The following is a 15,513-nucleotide window of genomic DNA, read 5'->3' on the forward strand; positions in this document are numbered from 1 at the left end:
CACCCACATACACATGTATATACATACACGTCCACACATGCAAATATACATACCCATATATCTCAATGTACACATATATATACAGACACAGACATATACATATATATACATGTACATAATTCATACTGTCTGCCTTTATTTATTCCCATCGCCACCTCGCCACATGGAATAACATCCCCCTCCCCCCTCATGTGTGCAAGGTATCGCTAGGAAAAGACAACAAAGGCCTCATTTGTTCACACTCAGTCTCTAGCTGTCATGTAATAATGCCCGAAACCACAGCTAGCTTTCCACATCCACGCCCCACAGAACTTTCCATGGTTTACCCCAGACGCTTCACATGCCCTGATTCAATCCAGTGACAGCACGTCGACCCCGGTATACCATATCGATCCAATTCACACTATTCCTTGCCTGCCTTTCACCCTCCTGCATGTTCAGGCCCCGATCACACAAAATCTTTTTCACTCCATCTTACCACCTCCAATTTGGTCTCCCACTTCTCCTCATTCCCTCCACCTCCGACACATATATCCTCTTGGTCAATCTTTCCTCACTCATTCTCTCCATGTGCCCAAACCATTTCAAAACACCCTCTTCTGCTCTCTCAACCACGCTCTTTTTATTTCCACACATCTCTCTTACCCTTACCTTACTTACTCGATCAAACCACCTCACACCATATATTGTCCTCAAACATCTCATTTTCAGCACATCCACCCTCCTCCGCACAATTCTATCCATAGCCCATGCCTCACAACCATACAACATTGTTGGAACCACTATTCCTTCAAACATACCCATTTTTGCTTTCCAAGATAATGTTCGCACCTTCCAAACATTCTTCAACGCTCCCAGAACCTTTACCCCCTCCCCCACCCTGTGACTCACTCACACTTCCAAGGATCCATCCACTGCTAAATCCACTCCCACATATCTAAAACACTTCAATTCCTCCAGTATTTCTCCATTCAAACTTCCCTCCCAATCAAATTGTCCCTCAACCAAGGATCCATCCACTGCTAAATCCACTCCCACATATCTAAAACACTTCACTTCCTCCAGTATTTCTCCATTCAAACTTACCTCCCAATCAAATCGTCCCTCAACCCTACTGAACCTAACAAGCTTGCTCTTATTCACATTTACTCTCACCTTTCTTCTTTCACACACTTGACCAAAATCAGTAACCAATTTCTGCAGTTTCTCATCCAAATCAGCCACCACCACTGTATCATCAGCAAACAATAATTGACTCACTTCCCAAGCCCTCTCATCCACAACAGACTGTATACTTGCCCCTCTCTCCAAAACTCTTCCATTCACCTTCCTAACAACCCCATTCATAAACAAACAACCATGGAGACATCACACATCCGTACCGCAAACCAACATTCATTGGGAACTAATCACTTTCCTCTTCCTATCCATACACATGCCTTACATCCTTGGTAAAAAATTTTCACTGCTTCTACCAACTTACCTCCCGCACCATATACTCTTAATACCTTCCACAAAGCATCTCTATTAACCCTATCACACATCTTCTCCAGATCCATAAATGCTACATACAACTCCATCTGATTTTCTAAGTATTTCTCACATACATTCTTCAAAGCAAACACCTGATCCACACATCCTCTACCACTTCTGAAACCACATACATCTTCCCCAGTCTGAGGCTCTGTACATGCCTTGGCTCTCTCAATCAACACCCTCCCATATAATTTTCCAGGAATACTCAACAAACTTATACCAAAGTAATTTTAACATTCACCTTTATCCCCTTTGCCTTTGTATAATGGCAGTATGCAAGCATTCTGCCAATCCTCAGGCACTTCACCATGAGTAATACATACATTAAATAACCTTTCCAACCACTCAACAATACAGTCACCCCCTTTTTTAATGAATTCCACTGCAATACCATCCAAACCAGCTGCCTTGCCGGCTTTCATCTTCCGCAAAGCTTTTAATACCTCTTCTCTGTTTACCAAATCATTCTCCCTAACCCTCTCACTTTGCACACCACCTCGACCAAAACACCCTATATCTGCCACTCTATCATCAAACACATTCAACAAACCTTCAAAATACTCACTCCATCTCCTTCTCACATCACCACTACTTGTTATCACCTCCCCATTAGCCCCCTTCACTGAAGTTCCCATTTGTTCCCCTGTCTTACGCACTTTATTTAACCCCTTCCAAAACATCTCTTTATTCTCCCTAAAATTTAATGATACTCTCTCACCCCAACTCTCATTTCCCCTCTTTTTTACCTCTTGCACCTTTCTCTTGACCATCTCCCTATTTCTTTTATACATCTTCCACTCATTTGCATTATTTCCCTGCAAAAATCGTCCAAATGCCTCTCTCTTCTCTTTCACTAATAATCTTACTTCTTCATCCCACCACTCATTACTCTTTCTAATATGCGCACCTCCCACGCTTCTCATGCCACAAGCATCTTTTGCGCAATCCATCACTGCTTCCCTAAATACATCCCATTCCTCCCCCACTCCCCTTACATCCTTTGTTCTCACCTTTTTCCATTCTGTACTCAGTCTCTCCCAGTACTTCCTCATACAAGTCTCCTTTCCAAGCTCACTTACTCTCACCACTCTTTTCACCCCAACATTCTTCTTTTCTGAAAACTTCTACAAATCCTCACCTTCGCCTCCACAAGATAATGATCAGACATCCCTCCAGTTGCACCTCCCAGCACATTAACATCCAAAAGACTCTCTTTCACGCGCCTATCAACACGTAATTCAATAAAGCTCTCTGACCATCTCTCCTACTTACATACATATACTTATGTATATATCTCTTTTTAAACCAGGTATTCCCAATCACCAGTCCTTTTGTAGCACACAAATCTACAAGCTCTTCACCATTTCCATTTACAACACTGAACACCCCATGTACACCAATAATTCCCTCAACTGCCACATTACTCGCCTTTGTATTCAAATCACCCATCACTATAACCCGGTCTCGTGCATCAAAACCACTAACACACTCACTCAGCTGCTCCCAAAACACTTGCCTCTCATGATCTTTCTCCTCATGCCCAGGTGCATATGCACCAATAATCACCCATCTCTCTCCATCCACTTTCAGTTTTACCCATATCAATTTAGAGTTTACTTTCTTACACTCTATGACATACTCCCACAATTCCTGTTTCAGGAGTAGTGTTACTCCTTCCTCTGCTCTTGTCCTCTCACCAACCCCTGACTTTACTCCGAAAATAATCACAAACCACTCTTCCCCTTTACCATTGAGCTTCGTTTCACTCAGAGCCAAAACATCCAGGTTCCTTTCTTCAAACATACAACCTATCTCTCCTTTTTTTCATCTTGGTTACATCCACACACATTTAGACACCACAATCTGAGCCTTCGAGGAAGATGAGCACTCCCCGCCTGACTCCTTCTTCTGTTTCCCCTTTTAGAAAGTTAAAATACAAGGAGGGGAGGGTTTCTAGCTCCTTGCTCTGGTCCTCTTTAGTCACATCCTAAAACATGTGGGGAATGCATGGGAAATATTCTTTCTCCCCTATCCATAGGGATTATTTTTTTTTATTATACTTTGTTGCTGTCTCCCGCGTTACTGAAGTAGCACAAGGAAACAGACGAAAGAAGGGTCCAACCCACCCCTATAAACATGTATATACATACATGTCCACACACGCACATATACATACCTATACATCTCAATGTATACATATATACATACACACAGAGACATATACATATATACACAAGTACATAATTCATACTATCTGCCCTTGCTCATTCCTGTCACCACCCCGCCACACATGAAATAACAACCCCCCCCCATGTGCGCAAGGTAGTGCTGGGAAAAGAGAACAAAGGCCACATTCGTTCACACTCAGTCTCTACCTGTCATGTATAATGCACTGAAACCACAGCTCCCTTTCAACATCCAGGCCCCACAGAACTTTCCATGGTTTACCCCAGACGCTTCACATGCCCTGGTTCAATCCACTGACAGCAATTTGACCCTGGTATACTGCATCATTCCAATTCACTCTATTCCTTGCAAGCCTTTCACCCTCACTTAAAATCTTTTTCACTCCATCTTTCCACCTCCAATTTGGTCTCCCACTTATCCTTCCCTCCACTTCTGACACATATATCCTCTTTGTCAATCTTTCCTCACTCATTCTCTCCATGTGCCCAAACCATTTCAAAACACCCTCTTCTGCTCTCTCAACCACACTCTTTTTACAACTACACATCTCTCTTAATCTTTCATTACTTACTCGATCAAACCACCTTACACCACATATTGTCCTTATACATCTCATTTCCAGCACATCCACCCTCCTCTGCACAACTCTATCTATAGCCCACACCTCGCAACCATATATCATTGTTGGAACCACTATTCCTTCAAATATACCCATTTTTGCTTTCCAAGATAACGTTCTCGACTTCCACACATTCTTCAAGGCTCCCAGGATTTTCGCCCCCTCCCCACCCTATGATTCAGTTCTGCTTCCATAGCGCCATCCACTGCCAAATCCACTCCCAGATATCTAAAACACTTTATTTCCTCCGGTTTTTCTCCATTCAAACTTACCTCCCAATTGACTTGTCCCTCAACACTACTGTACCTAACAACCTTGCTCTTATTCACATTCACTCTCAGCTTTCTTCTTCCACACACTTTACCAGACTCAGTCACCAGCTTCTGCAGTTTCTCACCCGAATCAGCCACCAGCGCTGTATCATCAGCAAACAACAAATGACTCACTTCTCAAGCTCTCTCATCCACAACAGACTGCATACTTGCCCCTCTCTCCAAAACTCTTGCATTCACCTCCCTAACAACCCTAGCCATAAACAAATTAAACAACCATGGAGACATCACGCACCCCTGCCACAAACTTACATTCACTGAGAATCAATCACTTTTCTCTCTTCCTACACGTACACACGCCTTACATCCTCGAGAGAAACTTTTCACTGCTTCTAACAACTTGCCTCCCACACCATATATTCTTACTACCTTCCACAGAGCATCTCTATCAACTCTTATCATATGTCTTTTCCAAATCCATAAATGCTACATACAAATTCATTTGCTTTTCTTTCTAAGTATTTCTCACATACACTCTTCAAAGCAAACACCTGATCCACACATCCTCTACCACTTCTGAAACCACACTGCTCTTCCCCAATCTGATGCTCTGTACATGCCTTCACCCTCTCAATCAATACCCTCCCATAAAATTTCCCATGAATACTCAACAAACTTATACCTCTATAACTTGAGCACTCACTTTTATCCCCTTTGCCTTTGGACAACGGCACTATGCAAGAATTCTGCCAATCCTCAGGCACCTCACCACGAGTCATACATACATTAAATAACCTTACCAACCAGTCAACAACACAGTCACCGCCTTTTTTAATAAATTCCACTGTAATCCCATCGAAACCCGTTGCCTTGCCGGCTTTCATCTTTCGCAAAGTTTTTACTACCTCTTCTCTGTTCACCAAATCATTCTTCCTAACCCTCTCACTTTGCACATCACCTCGACTAAAACAGCCTATATCTGCCACTCTATCAACAAACACATTCAACAAACCTTCAAAATACTCACTCCATCTCCTCACATCACCACTACTTGTTATCACCACCCCATTTGCCCCCTACACTGATGTTCCCATTTGTTCCTTTGTCTTATGCACTTTATCTATTCTCCCTAAAATTTAATGATGCTCTCTCACCCCAACTCTCATCTGCCCTGTTTTTCACCTCTTGACCTCCTGCCTCTTTCTTTTGTACATCTCCCACTCATTTGCATTATTTCCCTGCAAAAATCATCCAAATTCCTCTCTCTCTCTTCTCTTTCACTAATAATCTTACTTCTTCATCCCACCACTCACTACCCTTTCTAATCTGCCCACCTCCCACGCTTCTCATCCCCAGGGATAAATATATATTTACATTTATCTATTTACTACATTTTGTTGCTGTCTCCCACATTAGCGAGGTAGCGCAAGGAAACAGATGAAAGAATGGCCCAACACACCCACATACACATGTATGTACATATATGTCCACACATGCACATATACATACCTATACATCTCAACGTATACATATATATATAAATACACAAATGAGAGTTGGGGTGAGAGAGTATCATTAAATTCTAGGGAGAATAAAAAGATGTTCTGGAAGGAGGTAAATAAAGTGCGTAAGACAAGGGAGCAAATGGGAACTTCGGTGAAGGGCGCAAGTGGGGAGGTGATAACAAGTAGTGGTGATGTGAGAAGGAGATGGAGTGAGTATTTTGAAGGTTTGTTGAATGTGTTTGATGATAGAGTGGCAGATATAGGGTGTTGTGGTCGAGGTGGTGTGCAAAGTGAGAGGGTTAGGGAAAATGATTTGGTAAACAGAGAAGAGGTAGTGAAAGCTTTGCGGAAGATGAAAGCCGGCAAGGCAGCGGGTTTGGATGGTATTGCAGTGGAATTTATTAAAAAAGGGGGTGACTGCATCGTTGACTGGTTGGTAAGGTTATTTAATGTATGTATGACTCATGGTGAGGTGCCTGAGGATTGGCGGAATGCGTGCATAGTGCCATTGTACAAAGGCAAAGGGGATAAGAGTGAGTGCTCAAATTACAGAGGTATAAGTTTGTTGAGGATTCCTGGTAAATTATATGGGAGGGTATTGATTGAGAGGGTGAAGGCATGTACAGAGCATCAGACTGGGGAAGAGCAGTGTGGTTTCAGAAGTGGTAGAGGATGTGTGGATCAGGTGTTTGCTTTGAAGAATGTATGTGAGAAATACTTAGAAAAGCAAATGGATTTGTATGTAGCATTTATGGATCTGGAGAAGGCATATGATAGAGTTGATAGAGATGCTCTGTGGAAGGTATTAAGAATATATGGTGTGGGAGGAAAGTTGTTAGAAGCAGTGAAAAGTTTTTATCGAGGATGTAAGGCATGTGTACGTGTAGGAAGAGAGGAAAGTGATTGGTTCTCAGTGAATGTAGGTTTACGGCAGGGGTGTGTGATGTCTCCATGGTTGTTTAATTTGTTTATGGATGGGGTTGTTAGGGAGGTAAATGCAAGAGTTTTGGAAAGAGGGGCAAGTATGAAGTCTGTTGGGGATGAGAGAGCTTGGGAAGTGAGTCAGTTGTTGTTCGCTGATGATACAGCGCTGGTGGCTGATTCATGTGAGAAACTGCAGAAGCTGGTGACTGAGTTTGGAAAAGTGTGTGGAAGAAGAAAGTTAAGAGTAAATGTGAATAAGAGCAAGGTTATTAGGTACAGTAGGGTTGAGGGTCAAGTCAATTGGGAGGTGAGTTTGAATGGAGAAAAACTGGAGGAAGTGAAGTGTTTTAGATATCTGGGAGTGGATCTGGCAGCGGATGGAACCATGGAAGCGGAAGTGGATCATAGGGTGGGGGAGGGGGCGAAAATCCTGGGGGCCTTGAAGAATGTGTGGAAGTCGAGAACATTATCTCGGAAAGCAAAAATGGGTATGTTTGAAGGAATAGTGGTTCCAACAATGTTGTATGGTTGCGAGGCGTGGGCTATGGATAGAGTTGTGCGCAGGAGGATGGATGTGCTGGAAATGAGATGTTTGAGGACGTGTGGTGTGAGGTGGTTTGATCGAGTGAGTAACGTAAGGGTAAGAGAGATGTGTGGAAATAAAAAGAGCGTGGTTGAGAGAGCAGAAGAGGGTGTTTTGAAGTGGTTTGGGCACATGGAGAGGATGAGTGAGGAAAGATTGACCAAGAGGATATATGTGTCGGAGGTGGAGGGAACAAGGAGAAGAGGGAGACCAAATTGGAGGTGGAAAGATGGAGTGAAAAAGATTTTGTGTGATCGGGGCCTGAACATGCAGGAGGGTGAAAGGAGGGCAAGGAATAGAGTGAATTGGAGCGATGTGGTATACCGGGGTTGACGTGCTGTCAGTGGATTGAAGCAGGGCATGTGAAGCGTCTGGGGTAAAACATGGAAAGCTGTGTAGGTATGTATATTTGCGTGTGTGGACGTATGTATATACATGTGTATGGGGGGGGTTGGGCCATTTCTTTCGTCTGTTTCCTTGCGCTACCTCGCAAACGCAGGAGACAGCGACAAAGTATAAAAAAAATATAATAAATACACAGACATATACATATATACACATGTAAATAATTCATACATGCTGCCTTTATTCATTCCCATCGCCACCTCCCCACACATGAAATGACAAATCCTCCCCTCACAAATGTGCGAGGTAGCACTAGAAAAAACAACAACAGCCACATTCGTTCACACTCAGTCTCTACCTGTCATGTATTATGCACTGAAACCACAGCTCCCTTTCCACATTCAGATCCCAAAAAACTTTCCATGGTTTACCCAAGATGCCTCACATGCCCTGGTTCAATCCATTAACAGCACATCAACCCCAGTATACCACATCGTTCTAATTCACTCTATTCCTTGCACGCCTTTCACCCTCCTGCATGTTCAGGCCCCAATCACTCAAAATCTTTTTCACTCCATCCTTCCACCTCCAATTTGGTTTCCCACTTCTCCTCATTCCTCCACCTCTGACACATATATCCTCTTGGTCAATCTTTCCTCACTCATTCTCTCCATGTGACCAAACCATTTCAACACACCCTCTTCTGCTCTCTCAACCACACTCTTTTTATTACCACATATCTCTCTTACCCTTTCATTACGTACTGAATCAAACCAACTCACACAACATATTGTCCTCAGATATCTCATTTCCAACACATCCACCCTACTCCGAACAACCCTATGTATAGCCCATGCATCGCAACCCTATAACATTGGTAAAACCACTATTCCTTCAAACATACCCATTTATGCTTTCCAAGCTACTGTTCTTGCCTTTCACACATTTTTCAACACTTCCAGAACCTTCGCCCCCTCCCCCACCCTGTGACTCACTTCCACTTCCATGGTTCCTTGCACTGCCAAATCCACCCTCAGATATCTAAAGCACTTCACTTCCTCCAGTTTTTCTCCATTCAAACTTACCTCCCAGTTGACTTGTCCTTCAAACCTACTGAACCTAATAACCTTGCTCTTATTCACATTTACTCTCAGCTTTCTTCTTTCACACACTTTACCAAACTCAGTCACCAGTTTCTGCAGTTTTTCACCCGAATCAGCCACCAGCGCTGTATCATCAGCGAACAACAACTGACTCACTTCCTAAGCCCTCTCATCCACAACAGACTGCATACTTGCCCCTCTCTCCAAAAATCTTGCATTCACCTCCCTAACAACCCTAGCCATAAACAAACAAACATGGAGACATCACACATCCCTGCCGCAAACCTACATTCACTGAGAACCAATCACTTTCCTCTCTTCCTTCTCATACACATGCCTTACATCCTCGATAAAAACTTTTCACTGCTTCCAGCAACTTGCCTCCCACACCATATACTCTTAAGACCTTCCACAGAGCATCTCTATCAACTCTATCATATGCCTTCTCCAGATCCATAAATGCTACATACAAATCCATCTGTTCTAAGAATTTCTCAAATGCATTCTTCAAAGCAAACACCTGATCCATACACTCTCTACCACTTCTGAAACCACACTGCTCTTCCCTAATCTGATGATATGTACATGCCTTCACCCTCTGAATCAATACCCTCCCATATAATTTCCCAGGAATACTCAACGAAGTTATCTTTCTCTTTTTTTTTTTTTTCAAACTATTCGCCATTTCCCGCATTAGCGAGGTAGCGTTAAGAACAGAGGACTGGGCCTTTGAGGGAATACCCTCACCTGGCCCAATTCTCTGTTCCTTCTTTTGAAAAAAAAAAAAAAAACGAGAGGGGAGGATTTCCAGCCCCCCGCTCCCTCCCCTTTTAGTCGCCTTCTACGACACGCAGGGAATACGTGGGAAGTATTCTTAATCCCCTATCCCCAGGGATAAAAGAAGTTATACTTCTGTAATTTGAGCACTCACCTTTATCCCCTTTGCCTTTGTACAATGGTACTATGCATGCATTCCGCCAATCCTCAGGAACTTCACCATGAGCCATACATACATTGAATATCCTCACCAACCAGTCAACAACACAGTTACCCCCTTTTCTAATGAATTCCACCGTAATACCATCCAAACCCACCACCTTGCCAGCTTTCATCTTCTGCAAAGCTTTCACTACCTCTTCTCTGTTTACCAACTCATTCTCCCTGACCCTCTCACTTCACACACCACCTCGACCAAAACACCCTATATCTGCCACTCTATCATCTAACACATTCAACAAACCTTCAAAATATTCACTCCATCTCCTCACATCACCACTTCTTGTTATTACCTGCCCATTTGCCTCCTTCACCGATGTTCCCATTTGTTCTCTTTTCTTATGCACTTTATTTAACTCCTTCCAAAACATATTTTTATTCTCCCTAAAATTTAATGATACTCTCTCACCCCAACTCTCATTTGCCCTCTTTTTCACCTCTTGCACCTTTCTCTTGACCTCCTACCTCTTTCTTTTATACATATCCCACTCATTTGCACTATTTCCCTGCAAAATTCGCCCAAATGCCTCTCTCTTCTCTTTCACTGATAATCTTACTTCTTCATCCCACCACTCACTACCCTTTCTAATCTGCCCACTTCCCAAGCTTCTCATGCCACAAGCATCTTGTGTGCAAGCCATCACTGCTTCCCTAAATACATCCCATTCCTACCCCACTCCCATTACATCCTTTTTCCATTCTGCTCTCAGTCTCTCCTGTTACTTCCTCACATAAATCTCTTTCCCAGGCTCACTCACTCTCACCACTCTCTTCACCCCAACATTCTCTCTTCTTTTCTGAAAACCTTTACAAATCTTCACCTTTGCCTCCACAAGATAATGATCAGACATCTCTCCAGTTGCGCCTCTCAGCACATTAACATCCAAAAGTCTCTCTTTCACACGCAAATCAAATCTAATAATGCTCTTTGGCCATCTCTCCTACTTACATATGTATACTTATGCATATCTCTCTTTCTAAACCAGATATTCCCAATCACCAGTCCTTTTTCAGCACACAAATCTACAAGCTCTTCATAATTTCCATTGACAACACTGAACATCCCATATACACCAATTATTCCCTCAACTGCCACATTACTCACCTTTGCATTCAAATCACCCATCACTATAACCCAGTCTCGTGCATCAAAACTTTTAACACTCACTCAGCTGCTCCCAAAACACTTGCCTCTCATGATCTTTCTTCTCATGCCCCAAAGCATAGGCACCAATAATCACCTACTTCTCTCCATCCACTTTCAGTTTTACCAATACTTCCCACGCATTCCCCGTGTGTCCTAGAAGGCAACTAAAAGGGACAGGAGTGGGGGCTTGTATTCTAACTTTCTAAAAGGGGAAACAGAAGGAGTCATGCAGGGAGTGCTTATCCTCCCTGAAGGCTCAGATTGGGGTGTCTAAATGTGTGTGGATGTAACCAAGATGAGAAAAAAGGAGAGATAGGTTGTATGTTTGAGGAAAGGAACCTGGATGTTTTGGCTGTGAGTGAAACAAAGCTCATGGGTAAAGGGGAAGAGTGGTTTGGGAATGCTTTGGGAGTAAAGTCACAGGTTAGGGCAAGAGCAAAGGATGGAGTAACACTACTCCTGAAACAAGAGTTGTGGGAGTATGTGATAGAGTGTAACAAAAAATATTTCATTATCCTTATATATATAAATGTACATGAGTTGATGGGTCTTTCTTTGTTTCCCGGCGATACCTTGCTGACGCAGGAAACAGTGATCGAGTATAATATCAAAATACTGAAGACAAAACTAAATCATAACCATAAGTGATACAGAGTATGTAACAGAAGATTACAGAGGTTATGCCATAAGAAAGGTCATGGGTGCAAAGATAGTATACATATATTCTCTCCATATTTCTGTCCAATTTTAACTCATCACTTACAAATGTCTTAAGTCTAACATCAGTAAACAGATTACCAAAACTACAATAACAAATACTAACCAATAATCAATATAGGAGGTAAAACAAGGCCAGTTGGAGCAGTAATTGCTACAAGAGCTTCCTTTTGCTTGGGATTCAACTTGGTGTCTAGGCTCTCCCCCCACTGCCTGTGAGTACAACATTTATCATTAAATTTACAGACAAGCACCTTCCTGCTAGTACAATATCTATCAATATATACACTAACAAGCAATTAAATTATGGGATATATAGATAGTATATTAACTGGGCCTCCACCTACTTGACTGGGCTCCAGGGAATTGTGGGTTCTAAAGTGACATCTGGGAATATCATATCCAGAGAGGGAAGACGATCAAGAGCAGCATGCATCTCACACAGAGGCAGACGGTTCAGCTGGAACTGCACTTCCACTGTCACATCCTCATCATCAGTAAGATGAAGAGCAGCAACAGCAGATTCAGAAAACCTGAGGTATATCTCCTTTTTGGTTTTATCTTCAATAAGAACCTCATTTATTCGACGTTTTCCACTGATTAACTCTTTTCCATGACCTTTAACACCTGTACAGAAATGAGAACCATCTGCCATTAAGTTTGTACCTCACTTATGAATTCCTACCACACATACTATTACCAATAAATATAATTCAAACCATACCTGTAAAGTAATCCAGGCCTTTTTTTAATACCTGCTATATATCAGCCTCAACATTCTACCTCAAAAGCACCCATTTTACTACTGCCCTACTTTTTACTTCTCCCTTTCCTTAACACTTCTCCAATTTTTCCTTCCCCATATATTCACTTGCTAAGGCAACCAAATTATATCTAAAAATTTTCTTTACTTGGGAAATAATTCTTTTGGACAATAATAAAACCAACATTTAGAGGACTCATACAAATCAATTAGCATCAATGCGTGGTACAAAAGACGGTAAGGATATGGAAAAAATGTATGAAGAACGAAACACTGTTACCCTCCACAGCAGTATCCTATCAGCCATAGGAAAATTTCTAAGGCCCCTCACTTATTTGGTGCTATTAGCATGCTAACTCAGCCTGGGTCTCCCTATTGAACAATCAACAACTTCCACACACAAATGATATCATTCTGCAGGTTGTCAGGATGGCACTGACCTAACTCATAATTCTTAGAACATACACATTAACTTAATAATCATCACTGTGAAAGAGAAAGGCTTTCTAAAACATGAATGAAAGGTAGCACAGGAAAAACCTAGAAAAAATTTCTCACAGGAAATCATATTGAAGGGAAACAGTTTTTCATTCTTAAAAACACACATTTCTCTGTAATGTTATATCATCCTGAAAGCCTTGACAGCATACCAACATGGAGGAGGGGAGTTATACAAAACTTTCTCAAAAAGGATAAAGTAAGGCAAAAAAAAATAATTATCTAAAGAGCTATCTTGTGGCACACTAGTGTTCGTCTGCCCTGATGGTGGCAACTCCACCAGCAATTACAACTGATCCTCAATATGTTGAGTAAGGTTTTGTCTTCCAAATGTGTTGGAGGACTGTCAAAGAATTCTTTAGCTGATTTTTCCCATGAAGAGTTCATCAGAATGGCTGAACTAGAGGCTAACTTCCTTATATCATGGACTTCAACACAAAGGGTAAGTTGGGGCACCAAAGAATAGTCTTTTTTCATTCAGGAAGAGTTTCTTGATGTGAGAGATTTTAAGCTTCCTGGATGAAATATATATTCCTCTTGATAGTCTCTGGTGATATCTATAAATTTCTCAAAGATTTAACTGGGCATTAAGAGTCATATTCCATTGTAGTCTTCCAACAGTTAATCAAAACAGGGATTATTAAACTTACTCATCTATTTTTTCCAAAAACCAAGGCTTTGGATTATCTCTATCGAGTCAAACATGAAGTGGTTCTTATGTCTGAAAATCGCATGTATCTCATTAACTCTTCTACTAGCAACAGGAGTTATCAGGAAGAGACACTGGGGTGCTACATTGCCAGAAAAATCCTCTGACTGTTACTGGTCTAGGACTTTCAACAACATCCAACTTGGCTGCAGAAGGGAGGTAAACAATCTTAAAAAAAAAAAACAATAAGGACAAGAGAAACTTATCCCAAGTATATCCAGATTTACACAAACAATTGAAAGTGGTTTCTGGAGGGCACTCTTGTAGTTAGAAACAGTATTACAGCCTTTTTTTCTCATGAAAAATGCTAGAGAACTCTAAAAAGAGGTCTTAAGAAAAGAATTCAGATCTTTCGGGGCAAGTTCAAAGAGCTTACTGACTACTGATATCATCTTTGAGCAGACAGATGAATATTATGGAGAGGATCATCTGTTATATGCACTCCAAATCTAAAACTGTAAAAATGTTTCACAAAACCCATAAATGTGAATTCCACAGTCCAGATATATACACCACCAATGGGACTGCTATACAATCAAACACCCATCATTGCCCTTTAAGACAGTGACCTCTCTTTTCATTCATTCCTCAATGTGCCCGAGACCTTTGCCTCCCTCATCCAATCCATGGCTCACTGTAGCTCCCATGGTTCCATTCACTGACATATCCATTCCCAGGTATTCAAAACATTCCACTCACTCCAGTTTCACTATATTTAAACTCATATTCCACATAACCTATCTCTTTTCACTGCTATTTCTAATAACCTAGCTTTTACTCAAGTTTACTTCCAACTTCCTCACTTCTCACACACCCAGAATCAGACACACACTTCTGCAGTTTCTAACTCAAATCTGCCACCATTGCTGTATCATTAAAAAACAACCGACTCACTTCCCAGGCTCCCTCATCCTCTAAAGACTACATACCTCCTCCTTTCTTCATGACCCTTGCAATTACCTCCCTCACCCCATCTATGAACAAATGCAATAGCCAAGGCTACATCACATACACCTGCTGCAGACTCACCCTCACCTGGAACAATTCATTCTCTTGTTTTTCTACCAGCACATATGTCTTAATCTCTTGATAAAAACTAAATGCTTCAAACAGCTTTCCTCCCACACCATATATTTGTATCACCTTCCATAACATAACTCAATCAACACTATCACATGTTCTCTCCAGATCCATAAATACCACAGACAAATCCTTCCCTTTCTCTAAGTATTTCTCACACACATTCTTTAAAGCAAACTCCAGACCCATACATCCTCTACCACTTCTGAAACCACATATTTCCTCCCCAGGCAGATGCTCTGCGCATGCTTTCCTCCCCTCAATTACCAATCTCCCATACAACTTACCAGGTACACCTAACAAACTTATAGCTATCTATCTATTCAACTATATCTCTGATACCTATTCCCCCTTCCTTGGGAACTCCCAACAAGGGGGTGGTATAGCAAAAGAGTTTCCAGTTATCCCTCCCTCACATAAACCATTCCACGCATTCTATCATCATTTCTCTCCCTCCAGTATTCTTCCACTTTATTTGCCCATGTCACAGGTAGTCTTCCTATCATACCAAATCCTTCAAATGTACTAT

At 41.8% G+C, this 15,513-nt stretch overlaps 1 protein-coding gene across 1 annotated transcript in view; it reads right to left on the reverse strand.

Moving 5' to 3' along the window:
• Helz (Helicase with zinc finger) overlaps window positions 1-15,513 on the reverse strand; it is a 292,336-nt gene that overhangs the window by 228,545 nt on the left and 48,278 nt on the right. Inside the window, exons 3-4 of the mRNA XM_071662257.1 lie at window positions 12,282-12,561; window positions 12,041-12,147 (exon numbers count right to left, since the gene is read on the reverse strand). Coding sequence (XP_071518358.1) covers window positions 12,041-12,147; window positions 12,282-12,561 — 387 coding nt within the window. The remainder of the gene's footprint in view (window positions 1-12,040; window positions 12,148-12,281; window positions 12,562-15,513) is intronic.

Source organism: Panulirus ornatus, chromosome 6, assembly GCF_036320965.1.
Source record: "Panulirus ornatus isolate Po-2019 chromosome 6, ASM3632096v1, whole genome shotgun sequence".
Taxonomy (NCBI): Eukaryota; Metazoa; Arthropoda; class Malacostraca; order Decapoda; family Palinuridae; genus Panulirus; species Panulirus ornatus.